Here is a 21,437-nt window from a genome sequence, read left to right as displayed (position 1 = left end):
TTCTACCAGGGTACCAAGGACCGTATGGACCTTTCGGACCACCCGGTAGACAATTATCTGGCGACATGTATGGAGGCTCTGTGCCGCCTGCGCAACATTCTAGACCTGTTGCACGAAATGGACTACCAAGGGAATATAATTTTGGTGGACCGATGGATCCTTCAGATTATGGACTCAGAAAATTTGGACCACCTGGGCAATTTGGGTTTCAAGATTATGGACCGCCTGATTATGGTTCGGGGTTACCACCAGGGGCACAATATGGTTCTGGACTTGCAAGTGGAGTGCATTTTGGACTTCGAGGATCACAAGGCCCTCCAGGAGGGCAAGATGGACCGCCACGTCATTCACAATATCAACCAGCTGTAAGTTAATAGAATCGCACCAAGAAAAGTCTGCAGCGGATTTGATAGCCCACGCAGTGTAAGTGTTATTTACACGTCATAATTTCATAGAAGTTTGACGTTTAAAATAACACGTGCACTGCGTGGGCTATCAAGTCCGCTGCAGATTTTTCGTGGTCTGACTCTATCACTTGTTTTGAATTATACTGGTGTATAGTCTGTATCTTTAGGTATTTAAATAAAAGTAAACCAAATCTACCCTCAAATAGCTCCTTAAGCCAGTTGAGGGTAGATGACAACATTACACGATCTAATAATGTAGGTTAAAGTCAGGTTGTTCAGTGACTGATCCAGGCAGTTTTTTAATTGGTCGGTTAGCCAATAAATGCTATAACTACCAGAAAATTAACAAATTGTTTGTTTACTTTTATTTAAAAAACTAAAGATACGGACTACAGAATAAGAAAGACCTAAACTGATAGCAGTATGCAGTAGTTAATAGTTTTACAAGGGGTCAAAGTTGTTTTTTACCTTCGTGCCAATACATATTGATATCCGAGCAAGCGAGATTCCAAAATTGAACCACGAGTGTAGCGACTGGTTCGAAAAGTGGAATCTTGAGCGGGTTTCAAGGCAAGAGAGACCTGTATGTGACAAAAGTGTTGGCATAGCCTCCTTGCATACATATTTTGTATGCAGGGATGCCAAGCTAATAGTTTTACCGACTTTCACACGCCTGCTGCAGGCCTATTATGGATGGTTTTCCCACGTGACAAAATATCCGTCACTTTTTAACAGAGCGCGATTGAAAGTGACGGATACCATTTAATCATATCGGGGCATTCCACGAGACTGTCGCTTACATAACGCTTTTGCCTTGTATGGCAGCTACCTCAATAATATACGTGAATCTTGAGAATATACTGCCAATTTGTTAGCCAAGTCATGAAATACCTGACCCAATATCGCTTACTCAGCATTTCCAGAAGTATTAGAAGAATTGCGTTATGTAAGCGACAGTCTCGTGGAATGCCCCTATCACGTAGACAAGAACGACCATCATATCCGTACTGAATGTTTTGTGATGATATATGATATTAAACTATTTTATCATTTGTTTATTGCAGTCCCAACTACGTTACATAGGATCGGCAGGTCCACCTCCAGATAAATGGGTAAGAAGGAATATATGTCTCAACTTTTTCTTAACACTTACCTAGGCGTAATTGAACAGAATAGTATTATTATTTATTCTGTGACAGAGTACAAAAAGTAGAAGCAGTGTTGCCAACTCGGAGTTTGAAAAAATGCTAGACTAATGTCTAGATTATGCCAACATTATGCTAAAGTTTTTTGAAATATGCTACAAAAATGCTAAACTGTCACTTGAATTTAGACACTTAAAACACATACATTTTGAAAATTTGCCGCCTTTTACTACTGAAAAGATCTGCTTGACCAACTTTATATAGTTCGTCCGTCGACGTCCATCCGTCCACAAAAGTCAAAATTCATATGAATATATGAACCACATAAGGCGATGGCGCATATTGTTGCTGCCAAGTTGGTGCAAACTTGGCTTAGACTAAATTATGCAAAAAAATATGCCAGATGCTAAATTGAAAATGTTGGTGCCAAAGCGAGTGAAAATATGCCAGATCTGGCATCATTTATGCCAAGTTGGCAACACTGAGTAGAAGACATACTTATACGACTATGCGTAAAGCAATTGTGAGTCAGGTGCAATTTGCTCGTGGTCTTCATGCAGGCGCTAAACTGGTTTGTGTACTTTCTTCACTTGGTACTACTTTTCCCCCAAGTAAAACGCCTGGCATTGTTATATTTGAAGTAAATACATAATTAGCTATGATATCACACCAAACACAGAGCTCTATAAATTGCACACCTTCAATTGATTTTACAACCGCTTTGTTGCCCTACCACTGTCACACCCACCGCTGAACAGCTGCCAGGCGCCCGAATTAATTAATAATGATAGTATGGCACACTAACTAGAGGGATTTCGTTGCTCTATAAATTGCATACCTATTTCCGTAGCTCTCCGGCTGTAGGGTATTATACTGTAATTTAAAACAAATGATTTTACACCATGCATGAAATAAAGCACCAGATAATTATTAAAAAAACATAGACAGGAGTTATTTTTAAACACAAGTTCTATTTAATAAATCGGATAGAAATATAAAAAGTAGGTGAGTTGAACGTGACGTCACGATTAGAGATGTACCGGATATCCGGATACTATCCGGTATCCGGCCTATCTGGCCTTTATTTGACTATTCGGCCGGATACCGGATAGTGACCTACTATCCTGCCGGATACCGGATAGTGACCTACTATCCGACCGGATACCGGATAGTAACATTGCTTGATTTCGGAGTAAACAAATTGGATTTAAGAAACAGACACGGTCATAATCGTACTTGTTTATTATTTTAAAACAATTTAGCCATTCCACTGACTTGCACGCGCACTCATTACGAACCTAGAAATGAGTCCGCGCGAACGTTTACTAAGAAACAGGTCAAACCTGCAGAATGCGCACCTGAAAACCCAAAATGTAGGTATAGTTCCACTGGCCGAAAATTCGGCGGCCGGATACCGGATATTCGGCCGATGGTCAGGCCGAATATTCGGTATCCGGTATCCGGCCAAACAACTATCCGTTGCATCTCTAGTCACGATGTAATGTTTCATATAAATTCCATATTAGCAAATCATTTTGACAGTTCTAAAAAGTAACTGTTTTGTAACTAGTAGGAAAATACCCTGTTATTGTTTCAGAATTGGGATGTTTCGCGACAACAGCCAAATGAGGGCCCAGAGTCTGCGAGAAACATATTAAGAGTATACCTATATTAATTGCTCTGTATTATTAATTAACGCTTAAGCCAACCACCATGGTGTCCATGGTATAATAAATATACTCCGCCTGGTACTCTCTTCCCGTCTTTTCTAGGTCACCTGACTGACACAAGCCTACGTCATCATGCGACAGCGCTATATGATAATATGCGATAGCGCTATATATAGCGGCCATGTTATTGTGACGTAGGCTTGTGTCACTCTGGGAAGAGAAGACCAAGTTTTATTAGACTATGGCCAACCACCATACATGCAGTGGCGGATTTGCCGTCTCCGCCCTAGGCCCCTGGCCCTGTAGCCTATATTTACTATATTTTAAGTTATGTCTGGTTATCATGAGCGAATTTTTTGTCACAATTTGCCGCCCCCAAAAAACTTGCCGCTCTAGGCCCGGGCCTACTTGGCCTTAGGGTAAACCCGCCACTGCAGACAGTCAGCAGCAGAACTTGCTAAGCGGGCGAGGTGTTCAAAATTACCTTGACACGCTCTTATTCTCTTAACAACAAAGTCGCGTCAAGATCATTTTGAACACCTCGCCCGCTTAGCGACTTTTGCTGCTGACTGTACATGGAATTATATTATCAAAAACTTAAACGTTTAGCTTAGACGTTTCTGAACAAGCTTTCTAACATAGATGTTAAGGGTGTATATGTAAATAGGTTTTGATACGTTTACACTATTATCTATGTCTAGTCTTAAGTTCTTTTTTAATTCCATATTTAAATTCTAATGTTATTTTGACTGTTTATATTTTTGTACGTCAGTTCGCAAAATAAACCCATCACAACTAGTCGACTGCCTGGTTTATTGATTATTTTCCACTTTAGCTATCGAAATTCCCTCTACTTTACTTGTCTGTCTTCTTCATTTTGGTCCTTCTTCCTCACTAATGATCTTGCGATCTAAAACCAAGCAGTCGGCTAAAAGCGCTAAAATGACACGCTCGGAAACGGGTACCCCTGCCACGGGTAGGCTCGGCCAGTCCAAAAAGTTGGATCACGGTGCGGCCGACGCCACCGTACCACCCGCGGCTTCCGACCCGCAAATCCCCGGGACGTCTCGCGAGTGCCTCACAACCGGCACCAGCGCCGAACAAGTTAATGTTCCCCTCAGTTGCAGGTCTCGCGCTTCGGGCTCTACGCGATCATCGGCCACGATCAGGGCACGACGATTGACCGCGGAGGCCCACTTGGCCCGCAAGAGCATAGAAAGGGAACAAGAGCTCTTTCAACGCGAACGGAAACTCCTTGAGCAGGTTAAACAGGTAGAACAGCTTGAACTTGAAGCGAAAATAGCCGCCTTAGAAGCCGAGGAGCGTTCCAATCACACGGTTAGTAATGCATATTCTCGTACAGCATCTTGGGTTCGTGACGTAAATCAGGAAAGGCAACCCGTAGACACACGGGCCGAAGTGGGTGTAACTATTCCGCCACATATAGCGGTAGTTACCACCATGACCGCCGATCCCCCTATAAATTTACGGCCAGAACCTACTGTAGAGTGTAATGTAGTAAATAACCGTATTAATTCACCTTTATTGCGTGAAGACGTCAAACGTCAAAACGGCCACGATAATGCAGTGATTGATTTTAATAATGATTATGTAAACCAAGAGTGCCGCCGTCAAGACCAAACCGAGCCAATAACCGGCTCTGCCACGCTTTTACAAGCTATTGCCGATACGGCTGCCGCAGCTAAAGCGCTCGCCGCACGAGACATGCCAAGAAAAGCTAAAATTGAGCTTCCAACTTTCTATGGCAACTCGTCACAATGGCTTCAATTTAAATACTTATTTGATAGTACTAAAACTTCTTATTCCCCCGCAGAAAATACGGCGCGTCTACATAACGCACTCCGCGGGCCCGCCCGGGAGGCCGTCGCCTCTTTACTCAACACCGCGGCAGCTTCCGAAGATATCATGGCAGCACTCGAACGTACATTTGCTTGTCCCGAAATGATTGTCTTCGGCGAAGTTCAGATTTTGAAAACGCTGCCTCGGCTCGGGCCTGACCTAAAGGAGATAGGTATTTTCGCTAATAAGGTACGCAATTCTTTATCTACTATGAAATTACTCGGCCTACGAGAATATTTACAATCGCCAGAGCTGTTTCATAATATTCTAGGAAAATTTAACCCTTTAATGAAAATGAGATGGTCTGATTATGCGTCAGATTTGTCAGAAACGTCAAACCATCTCAAGTCAAAGTTAGAACTTTTATCTGACTTTCTAACACGCGAACACGAACGCTATATTAAATTCGCTTTATCGCCAGAAGTAGGGCTTTCTATGTCTATACCGCAACAATCACGAGTACATTTTCCAATGAATAAACCATTTAAACGTGAAAATATACATTCCGTCACTCATGACAAAAATAAAACGATTGGTAAGATAGAGTGTGTTTATTGTAAAAAATCCCATAATATAAAAAAATGTACTGAATTTACGTCGTTATCTGTTGACGATAGGTGGCGTTGGTTGCGTGAACACAAAGTTTGTTATAGATGTCTAAAAGACAACTCACACCTATGGAAATTGTGCAAAAGCAACCCTTGCGGGGTCGATGGTTGTACTTTTCGACACAACCCTCTTTTGCACGGCAGGCAGGATACATTTAGATCACCGCCTACACCCGATACACGGATTAATAACATCATTTGCGTTCCTGCGGCTGAAAGTGGTACCCAGCATTCGTCGAGTTCCTCGCCAGCCGATAATAAGGTGTCAGACAATAATGTGACTGTGTCTAATATAGGTATATCGTGTAACCAACATAAAACGTCTAATGAAATATGTTCAAATATTACAATGTTGAAGGTTTTACCAGTGACATTGTCAGGGCCAAATGGCAGCTATGAAACCTTCGCATTTCTCGATGATGGCAGTACTGCGACTATGATCGATTGTAAAGTGGCTGCTCGCATAGGTTTAATAGGTCCTGAAGAGATCATAACTGTCAATGGTATAATGGGTTTACAAACAACTACAAAGGTAAGGTACGTTGACTTTTATGATCTCTTTCAACCTTTTAAGACGTGCTGACTGGAGGAAGGCGTTGAGATTGGCCGACCACTTTTGGAACCGATGGGTAAAAGAAATTCTGCCAACCATGCAACCTCGCCAGATAGCGGAGAACAGAGAGCACGACTTGACTGTTGGCGACTTAGTCATCATTGTAGATCAGAACCTACCCCGAGGAACCTGGCCACGCGGCCGCGTCGTTGCTACATTCCCTGGCAGAGACGGAGTGGTCAGGGTGGTGGACGTAGCCACATCAGGTGGAATTCTTCGTCGACCTTCTAAAAAATTGGTCAGATTAGAGGCATAAAGTCTCAGTTTATATCTAGTCTGGCTAGTTTTGTGTGCTTTCGCACACAAGGGGGTGGGATGTTAAGGGTGTATATGTAAATAGGTTTTGATACGTTTACACTATTATCTATGTCTAGTCTTAAGTTCTTTTTTAATTCCATATTTAAATTCTAATGTTATTTTGACTGTTTATATTTTTGTACGTCAGTTCGCAAAATAAACCCATCACAACTAGTCGACTGCCTGGTTTATTGATTATCTTCCACTTTTAGCTATCGAAATTCCCTCTTCTTTACTTGTCTGTCTTCTTTCCGTCTCGATGATGGCAGTACTGCGACTATGATCGATTGTAAAGTGGCTGCTCGCATAGGTTTAATAGGTCCTGAAGAGATCATAACTGTCAATGGTATAATGGGTTTACAAACAACTACAAAGGTAAGGTACGTTGACTTTTACATAAGAGGTAAATATGAATCTGACATCCATTTGGTAAATCGTGCTAAGGCTGTAGAATCGTTAGGCTTGAACGAACAAACTCTATCTAGAGAGACTATTGAATCTTATGCTCACTTAAAAGACCTAGCCGAATACTTGACATATGCTGACGCTACACCAACCGTACTTATTGGTGCTGAGCATTGGCATCTGTCAATATGTCGCGAGGTTTGTGAAGGCAGACGTAACGAGCCCGCCGCTTGTCGCACTTTGCTTGGGTGGACTTTGTATGGACCAACGAGTAGCAAAACCAAGCCAGTCGAGTTCGTCAACCATTGTCAGTTAGACCGCACTGAACCTTCTGAAAATGAACGCCTGGAGTCACTGATAAAGGAGCAATACAAACTCGACTCGCTCGGTATCTCTAAGCGCGAGACTCTATTTAGCAAGCTAGACTCCCGTGCCGTCGAGATTCTTGATGCTACCACCACACGCTTACCGACCGGTAGATATGAAGTAGGTCTTCCGTGGCGTGACAACATACAGTGTGTTCCCGATAGCTACCCACAAGCTTTATCAAGATTTCTAAGCCTCGAAAGGCGAATGATTCGTGAGCCCGCCTTCGCTGACGCGTATAAAAAGTTTATTGATAACATGATTGCTAAAAATTACGCTGAAGAGTGCAATCCCGGCACTTATTATAATCATCTTATCACTAAAAGCGTCAACACCAGCATTGATCTCAAACGCGATACCAATTTAAGCGATTATCCAAATAAAATTCACACCGTATCTGATAACTTACAACCTAGTACAGTCAGTCCGAATAAAGCAGACACAAATTTTGACATTAAGCTGTCAAGTGTGAACAACAATAAAAATAAATTAAAAACCGATCCTGAACCTAACCAAAGTGACATTAATGCAAGAATAAGGTGGTATTTGCCTCATTTTGGCGTGTACCATCCACAAAAACGTAAACTTCGTGTTGTCCACGACGCAGCCGCGACTAATCAGGGTGTTTCATTAAATTCGTTGCTGCTTCAAGGACCTGATCTTTTAGAAAATTTATTAGGTATTTTATTTCGGTTCAGAGAGGGCGCTGTTGCCATGACAGCTGATATTAAGGAAATGTTTCCTCAAATAAAAATCCGTGAACAAGATCGTGACGCACTACGTTTTTTATGGCGCGACGTTCAGTCAAGGGAAACAACGCCTCTAAAAGAATATCGGATGACAGCTGTCATTTTTGGAGCATCGTCCAGCCCTTTTACTGCGTTGTATATTAAACATAAAAACGCTATGTCACACCAAGATTCGTATCCAGCGGCAGCCAACGCAAGTATCCATAGTTCTTATATGGACGATTTCCTGGATAGCCTGGACGATGTTGACGAAGCTGCACAGATGGCATCCGATGTTGTGACTATTCATCGTAACGCATGCTTCGAAATGTGTGGCTGGATTTCTAACGATCAAGGAGCATTGCGTCTTGTACCGACTGAACTGCGCGCCGCCCAGCCTAGTGAGATGTCACTTGGTAGTGAGTCAAGTAGCGTCAGAGCCTTAGGTGTTTCATGGGATCCTATATCAGACACTATCGGATTTAGGACTGGTTTAGAAGGTCTCATACTACAGGGCAGTTTTAATAAACGCAAAGTGTTGTCCCACCTCATGAAAGTATACGACCCACTAGGTTTGTTGGGCCCAATAGTGGTCAAAGGGCGTATACTGCTTCAGGAAGCGTGGAGATCCAATATTGACTGGGACACACCATTTCCACCATCACAGATTTTAAAGTGGAACGAGTGGTTTAAGGAACTGTCTGACGTATCTACAATTAGGATTCCACGATGGTACGCCAAGCTCAATGGAGAACCTCTACACAGGGAGTTACACATTTTCGCGGACGCAAGCGAGCTTGCCTTTGCCACCGTCGCTTATTGGCGCTTATTGTATGCAGATGGTACAGTCAAGCTCGCACTCATCACCAGTAAGACGAGAGTCTCACCTTTGAAGCCCACTTCAATTCCTCGCCTAGAATTGCAGGGCGCTTTGATAGCTTCTCGCCTTGCTGTCACTATTAAAGAATTTCATAAGAAAAAACCTTTACGAACTTTCCTGTGGACAGATTCAAGAACTGTCCTCGGTTGGCTCAGAAGTGACGCACGAACGTACAAACCCTTTGTGGCCCATCGCGTAGGAGAAATTACAGAAAATACGCGCGTGCAAGATTGGAAATGGGTCCCAACTGATTTGAACGTTGCGGACGATGCCACTAGGATTAAGCCGCTTCATCTTAATCCATACCACCGATGGTTTACAGGTCCCTCGTTCCTCCTCGATCCTCCGGAGAATTGGCCTGTTGAACCAGCTGGTCAGCCTATAGTCCAGGAAGAGCGGAAGCAGACTTCTGGACTTGTGGTTGGTCATCTGACAATTACCGCGGATTTCAGTCGTTTTAGTGACTGGCTACGATTACTTCGTGCTACTGCTCGCGTTTTGCAAGCTGCGTCTAAATTTCGCTCGGCTTTAGATCGCGTAGGTCGCGTTGCTCCTAGCACCGATGTTAGGCTTCGTCAACGTACGAATAACCCTACGTCCACCACTCTAATCCCCCTGACAGCGGAACTTATGGAAGCCGCAGAAAGGCACGTCCTGAAGAAAGTACAGTCTGAATCATTTAGTGACGAAATCCCAATAATAGAACGTGGAGAATTGATACCAAAGAGTAGTCGCCTGGCGAAGCTTTCTCCCAGAATGGGGCCAGACAACTTGTTGCACCTAGCTGGCAGAATCGTTGCCGTACAAGACGTCGGTTCCGAGATCAAGTTTCCAATCATTCTAGATGGACGACACCCAGTAGTGCGCTTACTGGTCAATTTCTACCATCGCAAGGCTGGACATGCAAACAATGAAATGGTGGTCAATGAGATTCGACAAAAATATTGGCTTCTTCATCTGCGCAGTACTGTTCGAAGCGTCACCAGCAAATGTTTGTTCTGTCGCATCAAAAGAGCAAAGCCAATGAATCCGATGACCGGTAACCTTCCCCCTCAGCGGCTTGCCCACCACCGCCGCCCATTCACGTACACTGGCTTGGATTATTTCGGCCCGATAATTACCAAGATCGGTCGAAGACAAGAGAAACGTTATGTGGCCCTGTACACCTGCATGACATCCAGAGCCGTTCACCTGGAGCTTGTACATTCCCTTTCTGCTGACTCCGCAATAATGAGCCTGCGACGGTTTATTGCTAGAAGAGGCGCTCCCAATACTGTATATTCTGACAACGGTACATGTTTTGTTGGTGCAGACCGAATTCTACGCGAATTTTATCAGCACGAGGTCTACGATTTTGCTGCCAATAGAGGAATAAAGTGGAGCTTTATCCCTGCCGCTGCTCCTTTTTTCGGCGGATGCTGGGAGAGACTGATTCGCACCGTCAAAGTCGCGCTGAATGCCACATTACGAGAAAGAGAACCTAATCCCGAAGTCCTAGTAACTCTCCTTCTAGAAGCTGAGGCAATTGTAAATTCTCGACCTCTGACCCATGTCCCTATTGGCCCTGAAGACCAGGAAACCCTAACGCCCTTCCACTTTCTAATTGGCTCATCTTCTAACCAGGTTCTGCCTGCAACCCTTGACGACCGAGACCTTTTAAGACGTGCTGACTGGAGGAAGGCGTTGAGATTGGCCGACCACTTTTGGAACCGATGGGTAAAAGAAATTCTGCCAACCATGCAACCTCGCCAGATAGCGGAGAACAGAGAGCACGACTTGACTGTTGGCGACTTAGTCATCATTGTAGATCAGAACCTACCCCGAGGAACCTGGCCACGCGGCCGCGTCGTTGCTACATTCCCTGGCAGAGACGGAGTGGTCAGGGTGGTGGACGTAGCCACATCAGGTGGAATTCTTCGTCGACCTTCTAAAAAATTGGTCAGATTAGAGGCATAAAGTCTCAGTTTATATCTAGTCTGGCTAGTTTTGTGTGCTTTCGCACACAAGGGGGTGGGATGTTAAGGGTGTATATGTAAATAGGTTTTGATACGTTTACACTATTATCTATGTCTAGTCTTAAGTTCTTTTTTAATTCCATATTTAAATTCTAATGTTATTTTGACTGTTTATATTTTTGTACGTCAGTTCGCAAAATAAACCCATCACAACTAGTCGACTGCCTGGTTTATTGATTATTTTCTACTTTAGCTATCGAAATTCCCTCTACTTTACTTGTCTGTCTTCTTCAATAGATATGCAAATATTTATCTTGCAACTATACTAATATTCCATCAAGCAAAATATAAAGTCAAACATAAATAATTCGAAATAGAAAATACATTTTCATTCGCGAACTATTGATGGTAAAACTGTTCCGCTCCATTTTCCAATTAATTTGTGGAAATATGAACTCCATTTTCTGGGTTCGAATCCCAGTAAGGGCATTTATTTGTATGATGATACAGATATTTGTTCCTGAGTCATGGGTGTTTTCTATGTATTTAAGTATTTGTATATTATATTATATATATATCGTTGTCTGGGTACCCACAACACAAGCATTCTTGAGCTTACTGTGGGACTTAGTCAATATGTGTAAGAATGTCCTATAATATTTATTTATTTATTTATTTATTTATTTATTTAACGGCTTATTTATTGATATTGAATGATTTAAAACCCAGATATGTCCTTAAACCGTAGAGTAATGTAAGTAAAGATAGAGTGGCAACTGCATCACATCAGTTTTCTTACAAAAACGCGAGTTGTATGTATGTATGTATGTAGTTACCACTAAAGTGCCTTAAACTACGTCCAACCCTAAAAGCAAGTTTAAAAATAGTCCATACTACAGGTCTATCCACATATATAATAACATTCCCAGACAAATAAAATCAGAAGAAAATTATAATACATTTGTAAATAAATTGAAACAACTACTTATAAATAAAGCCTACTATTCGATAGCCGAATTTTTGGAGGATTAAAAATCTTATGTCCATTCTTTCATAGACTTAGTTCTACTTTTCATAATCTTGCAAATACATCTAAGACCTAATTAGAGTAATTGTTGGTTTTTGTAATGTAAATTCTATACATTGTTATGATTTTTGTATAATTAAACTACGAGCATTTATTGTAATAAGACTTTAGTATAAGATTAAAACTAATTGCTATACTCTGTCCGGGTTCATGTTCACATATATTATGTGTATCTTGTATACTTATAATGTTGTACATGATTGCAATGATTAAATGATTAAATAAAGTATAATCCGCAGATCTCATGTACAGTTTTATATCGTATTTTCACGGAAACTTACGAACGTGTCTTGCTCTTGCTATTTCAGACAGTCTCAGTACAAAAATTACTGAGGTTGACTAATACGAACGTTTCCGAGAAAATACGATCGAAAACAATTATGCACTACATCTGTACTCGATTGCCTGTAAAATAATAATGTCAAGTGTTATTTTAAGTAAGTAGGTATCTCTTGAATGGGGTTGGCAACTGTCAAAGTTTTGCATAGATGGCACCATCGTAGCTTGCTCCTTGTTCTATGAGATTTGCCTTCAAGGGCTGGCATCCAGGGCAGAAAATTCCAATAACAAAATAAAAAAATGACACAGTTCTAGGGACAGGGCAAGCTATGTTGGCGCCATCTGCTAAATACTTCGACCGGCCAACCCCATTCAAAAATGTGATTGCGTACTATACATATACATATACTATACTTATGTATATAAATATCTGGGAGACCGAGCTTTGCTCGGAAAACTTATAAAAACTCGAAAATGCGCGTTTTCCTAGAGATAAGACCTAGCTAGATCTATTTATCGCCCCCGAATACGCCCATATAGCAAATTTCATCGAAATCGTTAGAGCCGTTTCCGAGGTCCCCAATATATATATATATATATAAATAAATAAATAAATAAGTAAACAAGAATTGCTAGTTTAAAGGTAAAATAGATAGATATGTACAATATATATTTATTTGTGTTTCTTTAGGAACAAAAGCCTCGTGGTCCATTTCATGACCTGCCTCAAGTGGTTAGTATTTGAAAGTTTCATACTAACAGAAGGAGAGTAACAAGGGTACATTTATATTGGATACAATATTAAAACTAAAGTTAAAACTAGAAATAAAATAAAAATACAAACTATAAAATATACTTACGTACCTACAAAAAACCAAACTATAAAAAGAACACCCCGTCCAACAGGTCGGACTGCGGCATGGACCCCATGACACTGGCGGCGTTACCTCTCTGTATCGCAAGGGAAATACGTTGAGAGAGGTACGCACCAGCCCTGGGGTCCCCTGTGTTGCTGCGGATTTTTCACATTCTGCCGTATTCGAACTTCAAGATATTTACAAGAGACGACACGTACTAGATCCATTCTAGATACGTTATAGTTTAGATATCAACTAGTTCTCTTTTGCAGCGCAATTCGGGCAACCAATGTCAAGTTTACGTTAGATAGAGTAAGATATCTATTAGATGTGAATTGGATCTCTAAGTTATATCCTGTGGAAATCGTTCGTATCTCCAGAATCGCGCAAATGTCAAGTTTGACAGGTTAGATCTTAAACATATCGTTATCGTGTCTTGGTGATGTATAAAAGATATCTAATAGATGTCTATTTCAAAATCCGAATCGGGCCCATTTGTGGCAATAGTAATGCCGGTGCAGTCTGAATCCAAACGTTACCTTTAACCTAATAAAATCAGCAGCACATGTCGCCATTGCATGTAAATAATATTTAACTTAAAAACTGAGCGAGTGAATTTTTATAAAAAGTGATGTTGCACCCGGACCCGGGTATGTCCTTAAACTACGTCCAAGACCACCGGTGGACGGGCAGCAGCGTCCCTCAAATTCGGTGTACTCGACTGCGATCGCCAACCCGTCTGCCAAGCGTGGCGATTATGGCATACACCCCCCAAAGGGGGAGGCCTATCTTCAGCAGTGGACGTTTTATGGCCGAGTTGCTGATGATGATGATGATGTTGCAGGATGACTTTGGTGAGCCGATTCAATGGGTGTCTTTGACTGCGGTAAATATAACAAAATCAGATATATCGGAGCGGCCAAGCTTGTTCAAATATTTTTTGAATCAAGTCTGTACCTAGGCCATTTTAGGTAACAAAAATCAAAATTATCCCCTGCTACGCATATTATCAAATACTTGGACACTGTTTTAAAGAGATGGAGATCATTATTTGCATCCAATTACATTATTACATAACATTGTAAAATTTATGGCACATTTGGTCCGGGAGACAATCAGAGTGGGGGGCAATATTTTATTTGTTAAGTTAGTTTTACTCATTCTTAGGTTTATTTTAGTTTATAATTTGTATGTTTAATCTGTTTTATTCTAAAGGTTTTTAATAAAATAATTCATACATAGTAACATCTAACGTCATCTTAATTTTTTATAAGATTAAATACGTTTGTTAAAATGTAACCATGTATTGAAATATCTAAAGCAAGGACGCAAAGCACAAAGAATTTCGTATATTTACCCGTTTTTTCTTGTCTTTAACTCACGCGCACAATTTTATTATATTGGCCCGCTGAAAATGCCGGCAGTCAATGCTATTGTGCGAGCAGGATAGTAATATAATTACTATAATTATGCATGTGCGATAGAAATAGGAAATGGGTGTTAATGTACGAAATTATTCCTGCTCAGCGTCCTTACTTTATAAAGCGGGGAACTCTGTTATTGAAATTTCTAACCTTTGCAAGATATAATGGTATTTTCTACTTTATTACAGTAATAAATATTAAGACGCGTTTAATCAACGAATACTCCTATATTTATTTACTTTAGATTAGATCCAGCTCGTAGTAATAAAATAATTATTATTTTAATAAAATTGCATCGAATAAATGATTATGATTATGATTATTATATAAATTACCGTTTATCTTTGATACAGGCTAACACAGAGGACGGTCTTGCAAGAGTCACTGTAAGTCTTGTCTATTAAATCTATTTTAAATATAAAAATAATAATAATGATTCAGCCTATATACGTCCCACTGCTGGGCACAGGCCTCCTCTCATGCGCGAGAGGGCTTGGGCTATAGGCCTGCGGATTGACTTCACATACGCCTTTGAATATCGATTCTACTCACTAAACTGAGCTACTTTTATGACGGCATCAACCCCGAAATCCCGAAAAAAAATTGACTTTTTCATACATTTTGGCTTATCAGATGTCGACGTTTTCTATGGAAAAGCCAAACAATTTTCCCCGATTTTAGGGTTGGTCCCATAGTAAGTAGCTCAGTTTAGCGAGTAAAATCAAGCTTTGGAATTAAAGCCCCATACTGTATAGTCAAGGTTTACTCATTTACTATTTTATAAATTATAATATTTCAAAGATTCTGATTTAAACTTTCACGATTATTTAATATTATGAAACTACACAACGGGACTTAATCGCGTATTTAAGTTTTAAGATTTACCTCCGACGTTTCGAGGACGGCGTTGTCCCCGTGATCTCGGAGAAGACTCCCACCCCACCGAGACCACGGGGACAACGCCGTCCTCGAAACGTCGGAGGTAAATCTTAAAACTTAAATACGCGATTAATTCCCGTTGTGTAGTTTCATAATTTCAAAGATTGATTTCAAAGAGTGTCTGAGACAAATGATGCCATGAATAGCTAATTATAATTAGCTATTAACTACTAATTTTATATTTCATTATCTGACATCTAGTATGCTCCGAAGTCATAATTTTGTATAACATAATCTTGTTTCAACCATTATTATATATAATTATAATAATTAGGACAGAAAAACTGGAAGAAACATTCAGACAAGAATAAATGTAAGTTATTTCTCTTACAAATAATAAATACTTTTGTTATTTCAAAGATAACAATGATATAAGACAATACAATTTCTAAGGAATTTAGCACTTAATTAAATAGATTTAAGATTTAAAATACAACGTACATTAATTAGTATTGTAACTTTTGTATGTAAAAGTTCAAAAGGAATCCCTCAGGCGCTTTATTTGGCCCAACAACATATTATTCTTTGAAGAAATGTATGTACCGTTAAAATGTAGGAATGTTAACGTAATTATTGTACTCTCTTTACACAAAGACTAAATTCCAAAATTCCTGCAAGCGAAATTCAGTCTTATTGAGACAGGTTTAAGGTTAAGAATAAAAAAGGTTGTGCTTCAAAATTGGACTTTATTATACTTCGTTATGGTAAGTAATTTGCTGTTTTCTTGCGGCTGCGTTTGGAGTTTTGTTATTTGATTTTTGCTGAAAAATAGCCCGTTGCTTTTCACAAGGACTTACATTCATTTCCATTTCAAAGTCTAACAAAAATACGACAAAGTGAAGCGTTACCAAGATTTTATAATGTTTATTAACTCAGATTTAAGGTGATTTTACGTAAAGCTATTTTAAGGCGAGACCTGTTTCAGAGCCTATTAGGTCTCCATTTTAAAGCACTCACTGATAGTGCATGAGTACCTAGAGGTCTCGACTCGAGAGTCGAAACATGTTGCGAGTGACGGCGCGATTCGGGAAATTAATTAGAGATTTACTAGATATGAAATAGTAAAGATATGTGACGTTCCACGGCAAAAGGCACTTTATGGCGGCTGGCGCTTACGCCGTATAGCGCCGCAATAATATTGGAGCGGCGTTAATAATAGGGTTAGCGCCAATCGCCGTTTCTTTACCTGTCGGACGTTACATACCTTTACTATTTCATATCTAGTGAATCTCTAATTCATTTTCCGAATCGCGCCGTGACTAAAAATAGGTGAGTTAACTTATGACTCACGTCAGTATAAATCGGCTCAGGGGGCCGATTTTTGAATTTCGAACGCTGGATTTCGTCACTCGAAAATCGGTGGAAAACGGCGAAATGCTAATTTATGAAATACGAGCGATCAAAATTTGGAATCTATTGGTATTGGCCACTCGATTTCAATTCTATTAGTATAATTTAAATGCCTAGTTGTGGAGATATTAACTAACGAAATACACGAAATCGAGTGGTCGAAATTCAAAAATCGGCCCCCTGGGCTATAACCGCGAAAATCGAAGTTCACAAATTGCGGGGATTTTTCTCTGTCACTCTAATTACGCCTTCATTGGAGTAAAAGAGAAAGATCCCCGCAAATTGCGAATTTCGGTTTTTGCGGTAGCCGCTCAGAATTACTTCAGAATGTGAAGTAAACAATGCTTCATAAACATGTAAACGCATCTGCGCCTGTTGAAACTTGATTAAACAACATCGATGAACATAACATTACGAGTTTATATGTAACGTTATCTATGAAAAGGGACCTTATTGTCAATGGCGCTTACGCCATTATTAATGATGCTCCGATATAAATACAATGCCACGCGACGTTGTGCGGCGTAACCGTCATCGACAATAATGCCCCATATATAGTTTTATTATAAAATAATATAATAATTGTGTATCGCAGGGCACAGTTTTCGTTCCCGTTAGTTACCACACAACTACAACGGTAAATAATAAATAATATATATTAAAGATAAATATGTATTGTAGGACATTTTTACATAAATTGACTAAGCCCCACGGCAAGCTCAAGAAGCCTTGTGGGTCAGACAACGATATAATATATATATATATAATATATGAATATTTAAATACATAAAAAACAACCATGACTCAGGAACAAATATCTGTGTCATCACACAAATAAATGCCCTTACCGGGATTCGAACCCAGGACCATCGGCTTTATAGGCACGGTCACTACCTCACTACCCAATAGGCCAGACCGGTCGTCAAAATAATGATCGTGATACAGAAAGGAAACCTACAAAACCGAAATTTGATAGCGGTTCAGGGACAAATCATGCTGTCCCTTTCTAATGTATGGGACTATCCCTTTCGCCATCGCTCAAAGAGATGGCCATACCTTTGGCCTGTGTTCGTGTAAATGGCGAGACTTTATGACATTTAACAAATTTAACACATATCAGTGAAAAAACAAGGATCAAAGCCAAATGGCGTTCGAAAGTTATGGCTGGCGGTCGAAAGGTGGCAGTAAATTTACTAGAGATGCACCGGATATCCGGTTACTATCCGGTATCCGGCCTATCCGCCCATTATTTTACTATCCGGCCGGATACCGGGTAGTGACATACTATCCGGCCGGATACCGGATAGTAACATTGCTTGATTTCGGAGTAAACAAATTGGATTTAAGAAACAGACACGGTCGTAATCGTACTTGTTTATTATTTTAAAACAATTTAATCATTCCACTGACTTGCACGCGCACTCATTTCGAACCTAGAAATGAGTCCGCGCGAACGTTCACTGGGAAACAGGTCAAACCTGCAGAATGTGCACCTGAAAAATCGAAATGTAGGTACCTATAGTTCCGCTGGCCAAATATTCGGCGGCCAGATACCGAATATTCGGCCGATGGGCAGGCCGAATATCCGGTATACGGCCAAACAACTATCCGTTGCATCTCTCAAATTTACTGTGGCTGCAAAAAATACTCTGTCAATCCGTCTTTATCAAATTCACAGTAACACAAAGTGGCTTACCTTAATTTCAGACTGAGCCCACGACCACCACCACCGAAATCACCACAACTCCGGACCCGGTCATGGAATCACTACTCCAGTTCGTGACTCCTCGGAACTTGAAGCCAGAAGACTGGCTGGCTTTCGATGTGAGCTTGAACAAGAAGAAGGCACCTGAGATGGTATGTCATCTGATACAAAACAATACAATACAAATACTCTTTATTGCACACCTTAATAAAAGAAGACAATACAAAAGAAAACAGAAATACAAGCAGAGGTAAACAACAAGCGGTCTTGTCGCTGATACTTGTCTTTTCGAGGTCTAAAATCACTACTCCGATTTGTATTACCTTGGAACTTAAAGCAGGAAGTCTGGCTGGCTTTTGACGTGACCTTTATTAGAGATGAGCACTTCACAGTATGTATTACTAACCCTTTTTTTAGGGTTCCGTACCTCAAAAGGAAAAAACGGAACCCTTATAGGATCACTCGTGCGTCTGTCTGTCTGTCTGTCTGTCCGTCAGTCACAGCCTATTTTCTCCGAAACTACTGGACCAATTAAGTTGAAATTTAGTACACATATGTAAGATTATGACCCAAAGACGAACATATACCGTAAACAAATGAATTTTAAACATTGGGGCCACTTTTAGGGGGTAAATTAGAAAATTAAAAAATAAAGTATTTCAAACTATATCGTGTTACATATCAAATGAAAGAGCTCAATTTGAAAATCTCAAATATATATTTTTTATAATTTTTAGAACAAACAGTTTAGAAGTAATTCAAGAAAATAGGCAAAAAATTACCATTCCCCCCCATTATCTCCGAAACTACTGGGTGTAAAATTTTGAAAAAAATATACAAAATAGGTCTTTATCTATAGATGACAGGAAAACCTATTAGAAATATGTAGTCAAGCGTGAGTCAGACTAACTACTTAGTTTTTGATCAGACCCCTACGGGTTTTTTAATGGCAATTCACTCGCGTTTCACATATAAAAAATACATTGTTAAAAATTGAGTAATATACGGAACCCTTGGAACGCGAGTCCGACTCGCACTTGGCCGGTTTTTTTTAAAGACTAAATCCTCAAAACTCCGGACCAGGCCCCGTAGACAACATGCCAATCGCTAACGCTCCGTAGTCCGTAGCTAACGAAACGCAACTGTCACTGTCACTCTATATAGAAGAGTGATAGAGAGACACAAAGCGATTCGATGGCGAAGCGATAGCGATTGTCACCTTGGCTAGGCCGCCTGGTCATGGAATCACTACTTGGGTTCGTGACTCCTCGGAACTTGAAGCCAGAAGACAGGCTGGCTTTCGATGTGAGTTTGAACAAGAAGAAGGCGCCTAAGATGGTATTTATAACTAACATTCGACTTTTAATAAAGCGGCTGAAGCGCTGGTGGCCTAGCGGTGAGAGCGTGCGACTTGCAATCTGGATCGCGGGTTCAAACCCCGGCTCGTACCAATGAGTTTTTCGGAACTTATGTACGAAATATCATTTGATATTTACCAGTCGCTTTTCGGTGAAGGAAAACATCGTGAGGAAACCGGACTAATCCCAATAAGGCCTAGTTTACCCTCTGGGTTGGAAGGTCAGATGGCAGTCGCTTTCGTAAAAACTAGTGCCTACGTCAAATCATGGGATTAGTTGCCAAGCGGACCCCAGGCTCTCATGAGCCGTGGCGAAATGCCGGGATAACTCGAGGAAGAAGAGATTCGACTTTTAATAAAACTTAAAAGTAACTTAGTATCAGTGACGGATTTGCAGTCTTTGCCGCCCTAGGCCCCAGGCTCTATAGCCGCCCCTTTCGCAGCAACTATCATATTGACTACATTTTAAGTTATTTCATCAGCGAATTTTTTATCACAATTTGCCGCCCCTAATTTTTTGCCGCCCTAAAATCAGAGTAAATCCGCCACTGCTGCTTAGTAAACAATATAATAAATATTTAATTACACAAACGGGTCTGAGTACTGTGAAGTAATTTCATTGTTTTTACCTTAAATTCTGAAGGGTGCGTGTAATGTGGTCTTTCCGTGACCACAGCAGGGGGCCGATTTTTGAAATTCGACCGCTCGATTTCATGTATTTCGTTCAATAATATCTCCACTACTAGGCATTTCAATTCTACTAAAAGAATTGAAAACGAGTGGTCAATACCACTCGATTCCAAATGTCTATCGCTCGTATTTCACAAATTAGCATTTCGCCGTTTTCCTCCGATTTTCGAGTGACGAAATCGAGCGATCGAATTCCAAAAATCGCCCCCCAGGGCTATAACCGCAAAAATCGAAGTTCGTAAATTGCGGGCATTTTTCTCTTATTGCGCCTTCATTGGAGTAAAAGAGACAGATCCCCGCAATTTGCGAAATTCTGTTTTCGCGGTAGCCCCCTCTGGTGCAACTCAGCTGAAACGTCGGAATTTAAGGTAAAAACAATGAAAATTATATGGCTGTAGACCCGTTTGTGTAATTAAATATGTGTACAAAGCGCGTAAGTTTAAAGTGTAACATTAAGAATTAATAAGATAAAATAACGCACCCTTTTTGATCTAAAAGCCTTTACATCTCAAGATTTCGAGTGTACCTTTATTAGTATCCATTTTAACCTTACGTTAATTTTCTATATTTCAGTGTGATTCGGACGGATGTCAAGCAAGGGTAATACCGTAATAATAATTAAAAATATTAGGTTTTTTATAATGTGTTTATATGTATTTTTAATTGTTTTGTAAGTGTTTTTATATTTTACTTTTATATTCATATTATAAAAACCCTAGCCTAAGAAAAATGATGAATAAAGATTAAAAATATAACAATTTGGACAAGTTAATTAGGATCAAACACTAGAATCCAAGTTGATAATACACCTACTT

At 40.3% G+C, this 21,437-nt stretch overlaps 1 protein-coding gene across 1 annotated transcript; it reads left to right on the top strand.

Moving 5' to 3' along the window:
• Positions 1-65: 65 nt before the first annotated feature.
• On the top strand, positions 66-21,234 carry LOC134675722 (uncharacterized). Its single transcript, XM_063534032.1, has 10 exons — positions 66-365; positions 1,472-1,519; positions 3,150-3,212; positions 12,992-13,033; positions 14,002-14,043; positions 14,935-14,967; positions 15,795-15,833; positions 17,466-17,507; positions 18,578-18,727; positions 21,196-21,234. The coding sequence occupies exons 1-10, from the start codon at positions 66-68 to the stop codon at positions 21,232-21,234; spliced, it is 798 nt and encodes a 265-aa protein (XP_063390102.1).
• Positions 21,235-21,437: the final 203 nt, after the last annotated feature.

This window comes from Cydia fagiglandana, chromosome 23 (genome assembly GCF_963556715.1).
Source record: "Cydia fagiglandana chromosome 23, ilCydFagi1.1, whole genome shotgun sequence".
In the NCBI taxonomy this organism is placed as follows: Eukaryota; Metazoa; Arthropoda; class Insecta; order Lepidoptera; family Tortricidae; genus Cydia; species Cydia fagiglandana.
This window is presented reverse-complemented; position numbering and strand designations above follow the sequence as displayed.

Bases quoted from the DNA above. Each gene is read 5' to 3' on its own strand.
- LOC134675722 (XM_063534032.1), top strand. From the start codon at position 66: ATGTATGGAGGCTCTGTGCCGCCTGCGCAACATTCTAGACCTGTTGCA. The intron at 3,213-12,991 runs GTATACCTATAT...GTGTTTCTTTAG, and splicing joins CTGCGAGAAACATATTAAGA to GAACAAAAGCCTCGTGGTCC. The intron at 15,834-17,465 runs GTAAGTTATTTC...TGTGTATCGCAG, and splicing joins ACATTCAGACAAGAATAAAT to GGCACAGTTTTCGTTCCCGT.